Raw genomic sequence first — 16,710 nt, 5'->3', positions numbered from 1 at the left:
GTCCAGTAATTACACTTAAAATTAATTTAATTGCTTTATATTTACTATGTATGCATTTATTTTGTTATTCATACATAATAAAAGACAAATTTTGTCGTAAACTTTTATTCAAATTCTGCTACCAATTTGTATTATTTGAATTTTGTTTTTCTTCTATTAAATAAAGATGTTGGACTAGATAGTCTGTAAGACTCCTTTCAGTATCAAATTCTATGATTCTGAATATTTAAGTTTCATCAAGTGAAATAGAAAACTTAAACTTTAATTCAAAGGAGATTCTCCTTATATTATGCTCTTATGTGTAGATGAGATAGAGATGCCAGAGGAAGAAGGTAGAGAATAACTGCACCCACATACTTTGATGAACATTAAGAACAAACATAGAAATAAGGATCCTTGGAAACTAGAAAAACAGTGTTGACCAGAAAAGTTTTCAAGAAAAGAATAATCACTAATCATTCAAGCTAGTAATCAATCAATCAAGTTAATAAGTATAGAAGGAACCCTGGACCTGGAGTTAGAAAGCCATGAATGCATTTCTGTCCCTAACTCTGCTGCTTATTGGAGTTTTGGTAATCAGTAAGTTACTTAATTTTCTGAACCTTGCAAAATGAGAGTAATAACTACCCAGCCTTTCTTAGTGGTTTTCATAAGGATCAAATGATAATGATGAATTAGAAGTGCCTAATAAAGCTTTAAAATATTTATGAACCTAACTTATTGCAAAAATGTGAAGGATTCTTAAGAGGTTGGATTTGGTGATTTGAATAAAACTAATATCAAGGGAAGAAACTTGAAGGCAGATTAAAACAAGTTGAAGCCAAAGTATAAGTATTCAGTAGATAAATTTGGCATGGTATGAATGGTAAGAAATGCATGGACTGGCATAGCATATTCATTCCTTACATTGCTTTTGCAGGTTTTGTATTCATATTTGTGTTTCTTACAAGATTAGAAGTAGGTAGAGGACAGGAATTGCAGCTCACTTTGTTTCCTCAGTGCCTTGAAAATAGCAATGTCAATAAATAGCTTTGAATAAATACTTGCTAAACAGGACATAACTGGTAAAGAAAATTTTTGTGATATGAATGTGTACATGGATGTATGTGTAAGATGGTGAAGACTTAAACATGCTCATAGGTTGAAGGGAGAGATTGAAAAGAGCGGGGTTGGTTTCATCAAGAAAATATGAAAGGGATAGGATCTGGAACCACAAAAAGCGCTAGTCTTACTAGTTAGTAGCAGATTTCCCCACGAAAAAAGCACAAGACCCAGGAGAAATTATATATATTGTTGAATTCCTTAAAACATCAAGCACCAGATAACTATATTAGAACAGAGAAGGCAAAAAGGTCAGCTTCTCAGTTCTTTTTACAGAGACAGCACATGACATGATAAAATATGCGCCCAAAAGACTATACACCAATCTCACAAAAGTTGTTGCAAAAAAAAATTGCTTAATAAAACTATCAAATGGAATCTAGCATTACATTAGCAGAATAATACTGTAATCGGATTCACCATAAGATTATCAGGATAAATCAAATTAAGTCATATTGGTAGGTGAGAGGTGGAAATGGCTAAAGGAACCAAAAAGGGAAGAAATGAATGTTCACTTCTGATAAGAATCCTTAGTGAAATAAGAATAAATTGATATACTTAAGATTTTATGTATCTCAGACCAAAAGTCAGGAATTTTTATGGTAAAAAACTAGAATTCCTATTTTATTATTTAATGAAGTACAAAATTCCTTTTAAAAAGCCATAAATACTAATGGTCAGCATTAGTATTACGTAACATTGTCTTGGGAATGCTGGCCAATGTCATTAGACAAAAACAAACAAAATAGGTGTAATTATTTGAAAAGGAGAAGGCAAATTCATTGTTTATAAGTGACATTGTATGTGTGGAAAAGCCAAGAGAATCAACTGAAATATTACTGTGAGTAATGAGATTTCAGTATGAAACCTAGTTAATCTAAAGTGGGGTTTTTTGTGTGTGTTTATTTTTGTTGTTGTTTTTATGTCCTTTAAACTGAAAGTCTATCGATATGGGTTAATGAGGATTCTCATTCTTAAAATACTTTTTTTTTGCCTTGGGGAATGCACAGATTATTTAATCTTATCTCTAAATAAATTGCAGCCTATTTTGAATAAGACACTTTTAAGTTAACTTCTAAAAACTACTTTGAGCCCAGGGGGTGGTCAGGGCACAGGCCTGGGTTGCAGCTAGATCCCCAGTGTGGGACGTGCAGGAGGAGACAGCCAATCAATGATCGTCTCTCAACATTGATGTTTCTCTCTCTCTCTCCCTCCTCCTTCATTTCTGAAATCAATAAAAATATACAAAGAAAAACTACATTGAAATAGAGTTGCAGCAGTAAATTTAGAATGACTTTAAGTGTTTTTTTTGTGTGTGTTTTTTTTATTCCTGTGGCTGAGATACTCGCTCTATTGCTTAGTAATGCCAGGAAAGGTGTAATCTGATCTTGGAGCCTTATTTGGTAAATAATAATTTTGTGTGGAACCCACTGTTCTATCAGTAAGAGGAAAATTATTGAACAAATGTAAGGGTTTTCTTTGCCCTTAAGGCATTTTCTGACTTAAAGACCTAAGTTGCATCATGTATTGATTTTTTTGTTTTTTAAAAAGTACTGTGGTAACCTTAATGAGGGATATTAACAAAAGTATTTTCTACTTGGAGAAGAATTACATGTCTTTTTGTTTGCCACTAAATCTCTTTATATCCTAGATGTAAATTCTTATATTTTTATTCATCATTAACTCTCAGAATTGAACTCTCACACATTTACCTTGTAGTTCTGCAAGCAATGATGAAAAATGAGTTATATCTCTTAGGATGTGATGCAGATGATTTATTTAAAACTAAAGCTTGTTACACAGCTGTTGCTTTATTATTTATGAAAACGAACACTTAAGCATACCCATGTTTAGAACAAAAAATGTATTGAATATCTAATATATGCCAAGTTTTTAGGTGCTTTATAGACTTTAGCTAATTCTCATGGCAATCCAGTGAGGTGGGCAGTGGTGTCCCATTTCATAGAAAGGAATCTTTTGCAGAGTTTTAGTCCAAGGCTAGATCTAACCCTTCCAGACTTTTTTTTTTTTTTTTTTTTTTTTTTTTTTTTTTTTTACCAACAATATGCCATCATCACAGTGATGGAAATTTTGCATTTTTCTTAAAAGCTACTTTTACGCTATTTTGCTTTGTTATATTGCTAGTCACCAGGAATGCAAAAAGTTATTTGAATCCTTGTCTTCACTTTTTTTTTTTTTTAGTCCTGTTACAGTTCTCACAAGCAGCCATCATTTGGCGGCAGCAGAGAATTCAATTTATGTTAACTGCTGTGGGATTGGTTTCTTGGAGAAACTCCTTAGGGTGCTAGCCTGCCAAGTATAAGGACATTGTTTGCAGGCCTTGGTGATCTAATTAATACTACACCAGTCTACACTTTTAATATCCTACCATTTCTGTAACCTTTGTAGTTGTGATTGTTTTTAATATGGACTTAACAAAACAAAAAAAAATTTAAATCATTGAATCTATTTTGGTAGTGGAAAAAAAAGAATTTCTAATGTGGTGCAGAATCACATCTCAAGAGCTATTCTTTGCCTTCCTCTTTAAGAATTACCAAGTTTGTTTGTTTCTTATTAGAACTTGGAATTAAATTCACTGTTTGGATGTACCGAAAGCATTTTTTAAAGAAATCTCTGAGAATTTATTTTAGGAAATTAGGGGAACAGTTAGAAGACCATTGTAAATAAGATAGCAAGCAAAAGAGAAAAACAAAGTGACCTGAAAATGAGGACTTTGGAAAGTTTTACCATTGAAATTGGGTTTATTGTTTTTCTCTTTCTGTTATACTCTGTGGTCTGATGTTGAACAGTCTATTGCTAAAAGCCACTAGAGATGTCATAAAAGCTACTATTTCAATTTCTAGAATCGGGAGTCCAGAATAGTGCTGGGAAGATAAAAATAATGACAGCTAATGTAAATAGCATCTTCTGATAACTTATAATTTAAGAGACCCTCTTTCCACTTTGAAATATTTTATGTGAGAGACATTGGGAACTACCTCACTGCTGTTAGATCTCATAATGTTATCTGGTCACGTTTCTTGTTCTGCCTACCTCTAGTTTACTCTAGTTTTTCTTCTGCTTTTAAGGCTCCAGACCCCGTTCCTGGACCTGCCCTGGAAAAGAAGTATCCAGTAGAGATGAGCTCACTGCAGTTACTTAATTAAAAATTTGTAAGCTGCAAAAATGGCAGTGAGCCAACCAAGAACAGCTACAATTTGAATTTTTCTATTTCCAGGTATGCTACAGTCAATGGCACCAGTCAAGCTTAGCCTATGTAACTGCCTTACAATGAAATCTATAATAACCAAAACTTTACTTTCAAAATTTGTAGTCATCTTGCTTTAAAATACAGTAGCTTCCCTAACATCTAGGTAACTTGCAGCTAATATTGACCTTAACATACCTTTTGCCTGAATATTTCTAATTCAACTCTTTGCTAGTGGTGGCAAACTAATCCAGAAGCAATTTAAGAAAAATAAATTAGAAATCCTATTGAGTTAAGCCCTATAAATGTACAAAAAGTAATCTGGTCTTCATTAAAAAGTAAACAATAACCACAATAGAACTGTCTTTTCTTCAGAGGTTCACATATAGTACAAGCAATATAGGGAATTAAGTAAATGAAACTGGTTCTTCATCCTGAGTTTCTCAACCATTCTATACTACAAATGTCTTCATGTAAAGGGTAAATATATTCTTTAGGAATTGGAAGTCATAAGTAAAATTTCTGGATAAAAGTAAATGTATTATATAGAACTGTTACCTGAAGAATTTAATTATTTTAAATGTAAGTATATAACTAATACTTGCTGTATTTTTTGAGTGCTCAAAAGAAATCAGACTAGAAAGTAGTTGGAATTTTAGCAACAAAATTAAAACTGAGGTTTCCTGCTGCCTTAGATTTTAACCAAGAGAAAACTCATGAATAGTTTGAGGGTTGAGGTCAGTTAGCTTTTAAGGATCTTTATTGCTTTTACCCATTTGTACAGATTTAGAAAAAATTAATTCATAAAAGGTGATTTTATTTACTAAAAAAGATAACCATACATATCTTTTTTTTAATATATATTTTATTGATTTTTTACAGAGAGGAAGAGAAAGAGATAGTTAGAAACATTGATGAGAGAGAGTCATCAATCAGCTGCCTCTTGCACACACCCCCACTGGGGATGTGCCGGCAACCAAGGTACATGCCCTTGACCGGAATCGAACCTGGGACCCTTCAGTCCCCAGGCCGACACTCTATCCACTGAGCCAAACTGGTTTCGGCCATACATATCTTTTGATTTTAAAAGTTCAATTCAGATAGGTTAGAGATTACCAATATTGAACAGAGGAATTTCATTATATATTCCAATTGTTATCTTAAGAGATGATACTAATATTCTAGCTTGTGCTTTCTTTATATTCCTCCGTTGTTAATGTTTAATGGATTTAATTTTAGCCAATTTTGTTAGCATTAGGTCACTGATTATGTGCCACATTGTTTGGTAATATTTGTTTTGGAAAAATGTTAATCTGAGTGTTGAATTGGGACTGGAAAGTATTATAAGAGCATTACCACTACTAGAATTATAGGAGCATTACCACTGTTAAATCAATTAAAGGAGAAATTGTAGAGGGAATTGCACTGAATTTCAAGTCTTATTAGTTATCACTGGGGCTATCAGTAATGGTAAAAAATCTATATTATTAAATGCAAGTTGTGTTTAAACCACTGTGCTAGACATAGTAAAGATGTCAAAATGAATAAACTTTACTTTCAGTGAGTTTACAGACAAGTAATTTTTTTTTTTTAAGTATCATAATAGAGGTACAAACAATGTACTTGAAAGTACCAGAGAGAATCAATTTTTTAGGGAAGGTAATGTTTCTACTGAGCCTGGAAGGATAGATAGAATTCTTCAGGGAGAGTGGAAAGAGTATTTCTAATTTATGGAAATGAAAGTAAAATTGTGAGCAATCCAGTTTGCCTAGAGAATAGTGAGTGGGGTACAGGATGATATGATGGGAGATGGAACTATGCTATACATGCTTTCAAAAGTCAAGTGAAGGAGTTGGATTTCATTCAGTAGATAATGGAATCCATTGAAGACATTTTAGCCCTCAGTATTTAAATCCATGAATCTTTTGAAAAACTGAATGTGGCAGAGTGAGGGTTGCTTGATAAAGTTAAAGATTAGGCAGTAGTAATACTTAATAAAGGGCAACATTTATTATTATATGTCAGGGATTGTATATGAAGAGTTTTATGTGCAATTTCTCATTTAATCCTTCTTACAGGAATGTTGTGAGAAATAATATTATACAAGGGCCATTTGGATATTTATAACATCATTCGAAGGCTATATAAAATTATCAACTTAAAAATTAGCCTTTTATATTTGGTCAAACATTTAATTAACTCACCCTAATGCCTTGGCAGGGTCAGACCAAATGATTTTGCAGGACTGGATATTCCTCACCCCTATTACCGTATTTTTCGGACCATAAGACGCACTTTTTTCCCCCCAGAAGTGGGGGGGGAAAGTCCCTGCGTCTTATGGTCCAAATATAGCCTACACATATACTTTAAAAAAAAAGTTTTTTTACTTGCCCGGCTCTGTGTGGTCTCTGTGTGCTTGCCCGGCTCTAAAATGGTTCTAAATGCTGCTGTTTACAGGGTTGATTACATGTGTTTATGACTGTGATGTTGGGTTTTAATGCACATAAAATACTTTAGGACACTATTTGTTTCAGAATCTTTTTTTCTTCATTTCCCTTCTCTAAAAACTGGTGCGTCTTATGGTCCGGAGCGTCTTATGGTCCGAAAAATACGGTACTTAGTTTGAGGGCTGCATATTAGTTCATGTGGAGTTAGCCTTAGGGTAAAAAAAGAGAGCCAGAGCACACCTTTTTTTTTTTTTTTTTTTTTTAACAATGGATTGATTATAAGGTACAAGACTAAACATAGAGGCAGTCTTGAATAAATTAATTTAATTGAATTGAAACATAACTATAGATCTCATCTGTCAAGCATCCCGAAAATTGATAATTGTTGTGTGTTAACAACTATATTAGTAACAGATTCAGCATAGATAACATAGTATTTAAGTATTTGAAATTACATATAGTTGGCTAAGTACAGGTACTTTCAAATAACTCATTCCATCCTACTATTACTCTCCTACCCATGTATCAGAATACAAGTTATGTGAAAATATATAGGAAATAATTTTATAAGGAAAATGTACTGCTCTAAGTATCTCAATTGTTTATGACTAATTATACAAACAATACATGCATATATAGTCTTATAAAAAATAAAAACATAGCAGAGATGACTAAACTTGCTTGGACCATCTTCTATCATGAGTCCCTTTGCCCAGCTCCCTTTTAGATATCATTTTAGAACCCTTCCTATACATACATGTAAAAATAACTGTTTAAAATTTATCTCTTTTTACACAATCTATAGTACATGGGTTTTGCATCTTTTTTTCATTTGGTAATGTCTTACAAATCTTTCCATATAATTATCTGGATGTCTTACTCCACTTTTTAAAATAGTTTCATGGTATTCTTTTTAGTATTGCTATTACAATGATTTACTTAATCATTCCTCACTGAACATTCAAATTGTTAGTACACACTGAGGTGGTCATCCTTGTATGCTCCTCTTTGAATGCCTGTGTTTGTCTCTAGATTAGATGCTTTAATTTACATGAAGAGGTAGAACTCTGATACTTTTATTACTCGCAACTAATTTCATTCAGCCCATCTCACAATTGATTATAGTAACAGTGAGTAGTGACACCACAGTTGATCTGCTACTGACTCCGTTGAAACTAAATGTATCTGTTAATATGTCTCTCCGTGATTCTCTTCAGTTTAAAAAACCATGGTATAACAGTTGTCTTCTTTGCTTCATATGTGGGGAGGATAAAATGACATAACAGATGTGCTGTGAGAAGTCCAGTATAAATCTGAAATCTAGATTATAATCTCAAAAGCATGGATTATTTTATTCATTTTTGCATAATAAGAGCACATTGCGTAGCATATAGTAAGCATGTTTGTGGAATGGATCCCAAAAATGGTGAACTAAAAAGTGGGTCATATCTATGAGAAAATTTCAGACTAGAATTTTCTTATATGTATATTTTACATTATCTGAAATCTATATTTCTCACTGAAAATTTCCCACGTTTTCATCTTCATCTCACTTCCTAGCTGCATTATAGCCATAATTCCTCAAATTTATCATGTTCTGTCATGGCTTTTCCCCCAATACAATAACCAGTGCTATCCTCCTGCAAGACTTTTATTATTTATTTGTCATGGCTAAGCTCAAGCTCTACATTCTCTGAAGTTTCTCCTACCTATCCTTAATTCCTGAGTTTAGGCATTTCTTTCTCTTGACTTCATTGCAGCTTGCACACCTCTGGCAGGGCATGGAGCTTCAGAGATAAGTTATCTTAATCAAGAAAGTGAGAGGCATGCTGTTTTTGCTTACTTATGGGATGTAGCATACATGGTGCAAAGGAGGGCAATATAGATCTCTTCTATAATGTAACCCTGCCTACTCCTCTTCTTCAGCCTCATCTGTCATCCCATTTCTCCTTGTTAGTCTCAATCCCCGCACTGCAACATTAGCCAGCTACTTATCTTTTCCCAAACTTTCCGTGCTATTTTACTCCTTAAAGTCTTTCCCCAGTCAACTACTTATGTCTGAAGTATTCTTTTCTTCTCACCTATCCACCTAGTAAACATATTGTCAACTTCCAAGGTCCAGCTTAGCTGTCACATTCTTTTATGAATCCTCTCCTAAATCCTCCCTTTATATCAGAATTAACTGATCCCTCCTTTTCCCTTGTATACTACACATTATATCTGTAACTACTCAATTATTACATATCTTTGATGTTTGTCTTTTCCTTCTAAAATTTGTTGAACATAGGCAACTGGGCTTTTATTAATTTTAATATTTTAGCACCAATTATAATATTAAGTTGTAGGTACTCAACAGGTTTATTAAGTAAGCTATATATGTATATGTATGTGTACATATATGCATATATGTACACACACAGACGATACATATAAAAATATATATAAAAAATAACAAAATATTTCATAAAGATGCTAATTATCACTTGCATATATTTTATAGTTCATATTTCATTAGGGAAGTCTTTCTATGTTTATGGATAAATATACGATGAAATTCTGATTTCTTTTTTATTTAGTTATATAATTAAAAATATAATTGAATATTGTCTAAGAGTACCTATAATTATTTGGAAAAATATGAAACATTTATATATAATAAATCTGCTGAGATAGGAGTTTCTATACAGTTCTGAGATGATTCTTGACAATTTAACAAAAAATTCTTTTACCATAGTCATAATAAGAGGAATATCTAACTATACAATCAAGTGTTGGATTTGAAAGACAGGCACATACTTAAGAAAGTTATTGCATTGTACATATTGTATTTTAGAGACTTGATTCAGTTCAATATTGTTTTATTAGTTTTAACTTTGCTTATGTTGAATTCTCTTTTTAAGATTCTGAATACTATTATAGTGATGAAATCTGGTTTAAATCTTTTCCTTGGCAAATAGATTTTATCTTTGTTAGTAGGCTTAGAGGTCTCATGATTTACCATAGTTGTCAGATTACCAATCAGTTGTATATGTATATTATAATTTAAAATTTGCGCCAGTTTAACCTTTGGTTAGTTATGAAAAGTTTTAAGGCATCAATAATAACATGTCTCATTTGTGAACTTCATTACACTCCCAGTGTTAACCCAGAGCCATAACACATACGTACCTAGCATCTGGCTATCAGTTCATTCTGGGGAAAAGTCAACTGAGAGCCATTACATTAGAAAGAAGCTGAGCAAAGTGATTTGAAAATAGGAAAAACAGAGCCAAGAAGGGATTGAAACTGCATGGGCATCAGTTGGTGAAAGTTCTCATAACTTTCCCTTATCTTCATAATATGCAATTTCAGATTAATATTTTAACCAGATTGTTACAATTACTACATGTCATTAAGTTCACTGGTTCATTACAAATGTTTATGGTTAATGTGACATGGAAATTGGTTCTTTCAAGGCTTTCATTTCCTTTCTCCTTTTCCCCCTGTTACTAATAAATAGGATCTTATTATCATATCACAGATTTATATCATCTTTTTCTTAAAAGATTATATTTATGCACAGGATGGATTATCCAAAAATTAAGTAAAAAGAGGGGCACTAACAGTAACTCTGTTTTTATCTTAATGTATTGGAAAATAATGAGAGATGAGTTGGAAAATACACAAAAAGTCGTTATATAATATGTTTTGATGAATTATGATCATTCTGCCTTAGATTTATTGCACTTTTTTGATCCTTAGAAAATGGTAGCACTCACCACAAAACCACAGTACATAAATTGCCAACTGTGGCTGAATTGCACATTCCTTTTAGAAGAACGTATTACTGGTAAGCCTTTTAGCCATAAGAAATGGTCAACATTCATAGACTTGAGGCAGTGTATTAAAAGAGAAAATTGGGAAGCTTTATTATTTTTAAGAAGAGGTTACTTAAGTTACTTCATCTGTTAATGTTTATTATTTTTCTTTAGAAAGTAAATTAGTATAGGATTATAAAGTTGAAAAATCTATTGTTTGCTAACATAATCCCTTGTTCCCTTTTAGCTTATAAAGAACTCTAAACATAATTATTAACCTAAATTAAGTAGCATTCAGATGATTGATTTTGATATTTACTATTTTATTTTTGCAAATAACTGTAACTATGTAAAATGATTGAATATGACATCTATTTTATGCTAAAGACAGGTTATATTTATCTGGTTTTTAATCTTGAATGGTGTTAGTATTTGAATTTTAGATTTTTTATTACATAGCTATAATTCTTATACTTGAACTTATAGAAAAATAGCTTGATATTATAGATTGGGGGGGGGGGGGATTTTGCTTTGCCCTCGTAAATTTGTAACATCATGTTCCAAGAAATATAATTCTACTAGTTTGCTATTAAAAATAATTTTGAAATTTTTCATGTTTAATGACATTTGTAAATTATTTTAAAGTTAAAAAATGTGAAGTGCACATTCATCATGCAAGGAATACAACTGTTCATGGCTTGTAGGCAATTTGAGCCTTAATTCTTATGTACTATAGCACCTCATTAACCCCCCCTCCTCATCAGGGGATGAGGCCTTCTCTGAATGTGCTATGTAATTTAATTTACCTCTTAAAGCACTGAGTCACAAAAATAGACAAGAAGACTGGTTGTATTGCTTACTTTCCCTCTGAAATAAACAGTACATTTCATACTTAAATGAACATTTAAGTGAACATTAAAAAAAGAGGAACATTAAAAAAGCATGGTAGTATAAATGTTAAGCGTTAGAAATATGTATAAATACTTATACAGCATTTATACAAATAAATATTGTTCTTTGCTTTGAAAAAGCCTGAAGTTTGCTTATGGAAGTGGTATCTTATTATTGTGAAGTGGTTAAAGGAGGGTTTTCTGAAACCAGACAGAAAGTTGTAACATAAGATGTGGATGGGTGTGACTGACAGCATATAGATGCAGTGAGTGAGGGAGCTACCAGATGTTTGAGGTGTGTTCATACTTATATTTTGTGTATTAACTTATTTCAGGTGAATATGATTTTCTGCATCCATCTAGTATTTCTCACAGACAAAAATCAAAGCAAAATTTACTAATGCTCAAATCGTTCCTTAATATATCAATCATATTGGAACAAATATACAGTTTCAAAGTAAGTTATTATAGCAGCACTGACTTATAGCTGAGGATAAGGAAAACACTTTAGTTTGGAGAGACTACTACTTTTTATAGTAGTCTTTAAGATATATATGAATTTTGATGCATATTTAGAGATTCCTTGCAACAAATATTTACTAAGCATCTTCTAGTTGTCATATACTAAATATTTAGGATACAGCAGTGAATACTTTCTCCACTTTGAAACCAATGTTAGTATAAAGAATTTGTTGCCAAGAGTTGGTTTTAAGAGGTAAAATTGGACAGATGTGTGAAAGAAGAAGTCTACAAGGAGTCTACTGGGCAACAAGACTTTTCTCTAACCTATCAAATTAGATTTCCTAGGTCCTGTGTAACTCAAGATTCCAATATTCACAGAAAAAAAAATATTATCTCCAGAGGTTACATCCCAAGTAACCATCAGTAGATGAGTAGATTTTTAAAAAAAAAAAAAAGGATCTTTACCCTTTGAGACAGCACGGAGGGACCTGGAAAGTATTATGCTAAGCAAAATAAGCCAGTCAAAGAAAGAATCTAAAGAACAAAATAATTTACTTCCTAAATAACTTTTAAGTTTTTTCCTTCTACTCCAAGTCTTTATTGGTTTCTCTGCGATTACAAGCCATTACATTTCCTGGTTAGACTAAGCAGTTTCCTAACTGGTCTTCTCACATATTCTTTTGCCCTTTTCTCTGTGTTATAGCCAGCGATTGCCAATATATACATAATTTCTTGATCATGTCACTTTCCCTACTTCTGAGCATAAGTCCTTCAAGTGGCTTCCCATTACTCTAAAAGTAAAACTTCCAAATTTTAATGGCCTATAAAACACTTCATGATTTGGATCCTACCTTTCTCTTGCTCTGTTCTCTACAATTTTTTCATAATGTATCATACCACCTTTCAAGTTCTGTTTTTGAATGATGTGAAAACAAATAGTAAAAAATTGATAGCAAGATAAACTGAGATGGCAGGCATCAGATCTGGTAGCAGAAGGAGATAGACGAAAGATAAAATAGTGAGCAAGTTAAAATAGTTATCTAAATACGAACATGTATTTAATCCATGCACTTCTGTGGCCTGGAGAGCAGGGCATTATGAATGACACATAGTAAAGACTGTGAATTCTGTTGTGTTCCTCCAGGTAGTTTTGCTATTTGGTTGGTGGTTTTGTTTGTTTGCTTGTTTGCATGTCAGTTTTAGTTAACTTGGCTGAACTCGAACTATAGACTGAAATCTCAGTTTTGTTATTTTAGCCTTAGCATGGCTGCTTGGAATCACTGACATATGTGTAGTTTGGGGATCAGAGATGTGGGTAGATAGAATATGTAGAATTTGGTGCTTCTGTTCTTTCTGTGATTTACTCACTAGTTTTCAACTGTTGTGGGTATGTCAAAGTCTGTCCTTTGTTTCAGTAAGTAAGAAAGATTGCATGTTTTCTGCCTAGCATTTATCTACCCGAACCAACTGGGGCCAGCTTTCTGGCTATAAACTATTTTTAAAACTGGAAAGTCACCCCATGCTGTACCCTCTTCTAAGTACTGACTCCCCTTCTCCCCATCCCTAGCACCACCACTACCACCCCATTGCTGTTTCTGCTTCTGCCTTCAAGTAGTTGCTTTTTATACTTTGTCTATTGTTTATAGTTGTTCTTGGTGAGAGAGTTGATCTAGTAGGAACTACTTAGCCATTACAGGAAGTGGAACCCCCAAATACATTTGTGCATTTGAACAGTTTCTTCGTTTGTGTACTTTATAGAGAAAAGCAAGTGTGATAGTTTTTTAAAGAATTTCAGAACTTTCTGTATATGTTTTAATAATAAGTTAACATTTATTTTTATGATTTATCCTCTTTTAAATAATAAAATGTTCCTGAATTAGACTGAAAATGTATTTGCTTCACCCTCTGGATAAGCTTCTCCCTCTAGATATTTGCTTCTGGGAGCAGGAAATATCTAGATCATTAGATATGTCTTTAATCAAAATAATTTGAAGAAATCAAACAGTAAAACCTTCATTTCATCAAAATGTTGCTTCTTTGACCTAAATCATTTGGAACTAACATTTTAGAGATACCTAGATAGATAATAAGTATATATCATGTATCGATAAATGCTATGAAGAAAACAGGTATAAGAATGTGATGAGTTGGTAGACAAGTGTGGCATTATTTTAGATAGATTGGTCAGGGAAGCTGTTTCTGAGGAAGTGACATTTGCTTAGAGATCTTCATGAGGTAAGAGAAGGAGCCATGCAAGCAATCCGAGGGGAAAGTATCCCAGGCACAAGGAACAGCCAGTCCAAAAGCCCAAGGGAGGAATGAGATTGGCTTCTTTGAGAAATCAGAGCCAAAGGCTCAGTTCAGAACTGAGGGAACAAGGAGAATGGTGGGAGATGAAGTCTGAGGGGTGGTAGTTAGCCAGGAGTTGTGTGTTGCAGGATTTTGTGTGTGGAGGAATGATTGACTTAATTTTTACAAAGACACACCCCTCATTAGAGTAGGGGGGTGCATGTAGAACAAGAGTAGAGGCTTTCAATCCAGGTGAATTATGATGGCGACTTGGACAAAAGCAATAACAGCGATGGGGAAATTCAGATTCAGAATTTATTTTTTTAGATACATCTAACATGATTTGATGATGGATTAGATATGGGATGTTAGAGAAGGAGCAACTATATGAATGATGGTACTATTTGCTGGAGATGAAAAGGAGATATGTCAGGCAGGCAGCAGGCCATATTAGTCTGGGACTACAGGGCGAGAGCTCCCTTGGAGTTGGAGATAAAAATTTGCAAAGCCTCTTTAAAGCAGTGTGTTTGGATGAGATTACCTTGAAGAGAAGTGTAGGTATAGTTGAAAAGAAACCGTAGACCTGAACTTCCTAGCCCACCAACATTTAGATGTCAAAAAAAGGAAGAGAATCTGAAAAAAAACTGAGAAGGAGCTGCCAGTGGGTAGGATGAAAATCAGAAGAGTGTAAATCTTAGAAGTTAAGAAATTGTTTAAAGGTGGAAGTGACTGAGGAGAGGTCTCTGAGATGAAGACTGAGGACTGTGATCTTTAGTTTGAAAATCCAGAGGTCTGTTGACAGCTTTGATGAGTATAGTTTCAGTAGGAAAAGCTATGATTGGGGTAGATTTATAAGAGATTAGGAGGAAGAAAATGAAGATGATTAAGTATAAATACCCTTTCTAAGAGTTTTAGTCCAGAAGAGGGAAGGGGCAGAGTAAGTCAAGGGTAGCTTTCTCAAGATGAGCAGCACCCCTTAAATTATGTTTAAATACTGTTTACTAATTTTCAGTATTTTTCTCCTGCAGCCCTTTTGTAGAAGCACTTACTTTCAGTGCTGAAATTGTGTGTGTATGTATCTTATATAGAAATGGATTTTGGAAATCTACATTGCAAATACCTTGGTTTGACAGTGCCTTCACCTAATATGTAACGAAGCTAGTCACATAGAATTAAGTAAAGTTTAATCAAATGATAATAAAAATCTGAACGGCTGTACTGTGCATGCTCTCTAAGTGACTTATTCTGTTGAGGACTCAGGAATTCTGTTGTAACTAAATTTACTAAAAAATAGTTTAACATCTACTGTTATGCTGAGAACTGCCTACAAAGTGCTAGATTTACAATAATGAATCAAAGAGACCTAATTTCTATATTCATGGAGTTTATTAGACCTGTATTTTCTTAAGGTTATGTTAATGAGGTTAAAAGAAATACTACAAATAAGAAATTTTTTAAAGAGACTGTCTTTTTGTTAAATTTATCCTAAAATGAAATGTATTTTAATTATTAAGCAAATGCTATGATTTAAAATATTTTAATATGCTATTTTAGTTTAATACACTTATATACTATTTATATCCCAAAGAGGCTTAAATAAAAATCAACATGGTTTACATTACGAATAAAAATAAGGTAGACAGTTCTCAACTTTGATCACACCTTAGAATCACTTGAGGAACTTTAAGAAACTTACATGCACAAGCTCTTCCCCAACCAATTAAATCAGAATCTCTGGAGTTAAGCCCAGGCATTAATATTTTTTAAATACTGATTTAATGGAAACACAGAATAAAGTGCTACTATGCCCCTGAGAATGAATTGATTACACATTTAAGGATTAAGTCTATCTAAATATTAACAGAAAATATCAAATGTATTGGGTTATAGGTAATTTTTAAACAAAGCATGCAAAGTTATTTGTAGAACCAAAGTTTTTCAGGTTCTTAATTTTATGTAAATGAGAATTACTCTCCTCAGGCCATTCTTTAATCATTAAGAAAAAAATAAGTAAAGTTAGTCAATTTCCCCTTTTAAAAGAATGAGTGAAGACTACCTGGACAATAATTTCTTATTTAAATACCTATGGGCGCAGCAGCTTGCCATCAGGAGTTAAAAACTGAAAAGATAGTATAACTTATTATAGGACTAAGTAGTATTTTTATAATTTATATTAAATGTTAGGTACTAGAGCACAATACCCTTTTTATTAAAATTTTAAATCCACAACAATATTCATTCTATAATCAGTTCTCATTAAATTTTTTCTTTCTTTCACAGAAAATGCTTGGACAGAAGAGATGAGTACTATTTCCACTAAGGCCTAGAACTGCCTACTGTATAAGTAGTCCTGATCGGGCAATATACGAATGGCCCAAGGAAGCCACCAAATTGATTTTCAGGTTTTACATGACCTGCGACAAAAATTCCCTGAAGTACCTGAAGTTGTTGTATCCAGGTGCATGTTACAGGTCAGTGTTCAATGATTTCTGAATTTATTAATACAAACCTGGTAT

The 16,710-nt window shown here is 33.0% G+C and overlaps 1 protein-coding gene across 10 annotated transcripts in view; it reads left to right on the top strand.

The window, feature by feature from the left end:
• TAB2 (TGF-beta activated kinase 1 (MAP3K7) binding protein 2) overlaps positions 1 to 16,710 on the top strand; it is a 63,065-nt gene that overhangs the window by 20,155 nt on the left and 26,200 nt on the right. For 5 of the 10 annotated variants that reach the window (XM_036413238.2, XM_036413242.2, XM_036413241.2 and 2 more), the window contains exons 2-3: positions 4,191 to 4,339; positions 16,475 to 16,665. In XM_036413238.2, the coding sequence (XP_036269131.1) occupies positions 16,564 to 16,665 (102 nt within the window). In that variant the 5' untranslated portion in view covers positions 4,191 to 4,339; positions 16,475 to 16,563. Of the gene's footprint in view, positions 1 to 4,184; positions 4,340 to 4,871; positions 4,892 to 10,497; positions 10,586 to 11,716; positions 11,739 to 16,474; positions 16,666 to 16,710 lie in introns of those variants that run through there. The other 5 variants (XM_036413240.2, XM_045573082.1, XM_045573084.1 and 2 more) reach the window with 5 other exon arrangements.

Source organism: Pipistrellus kuhlii, unplaced genomic scaffold (genome assembly GCF_014108245.1).
Source record: "Pipistrellus kuhlii isolate mPipKuh1 unplaced genomic scaffold, mPipKuh1.p scaffold_m20_p_5, whole genome shotgun sequence".
NCBI classification, from domain to species: domain Eukaryota; kingdom Metazoa; phylum Chordata; class Mammalia; order Chiroptera; family Vespertilionidae; genus Pipistrellus; species Pipistrellus kuhlii.
Note: the sequence above shows the minus strand (reverse complement) of the source record. Positions and strands in the feature narration are given on the sequence as shown.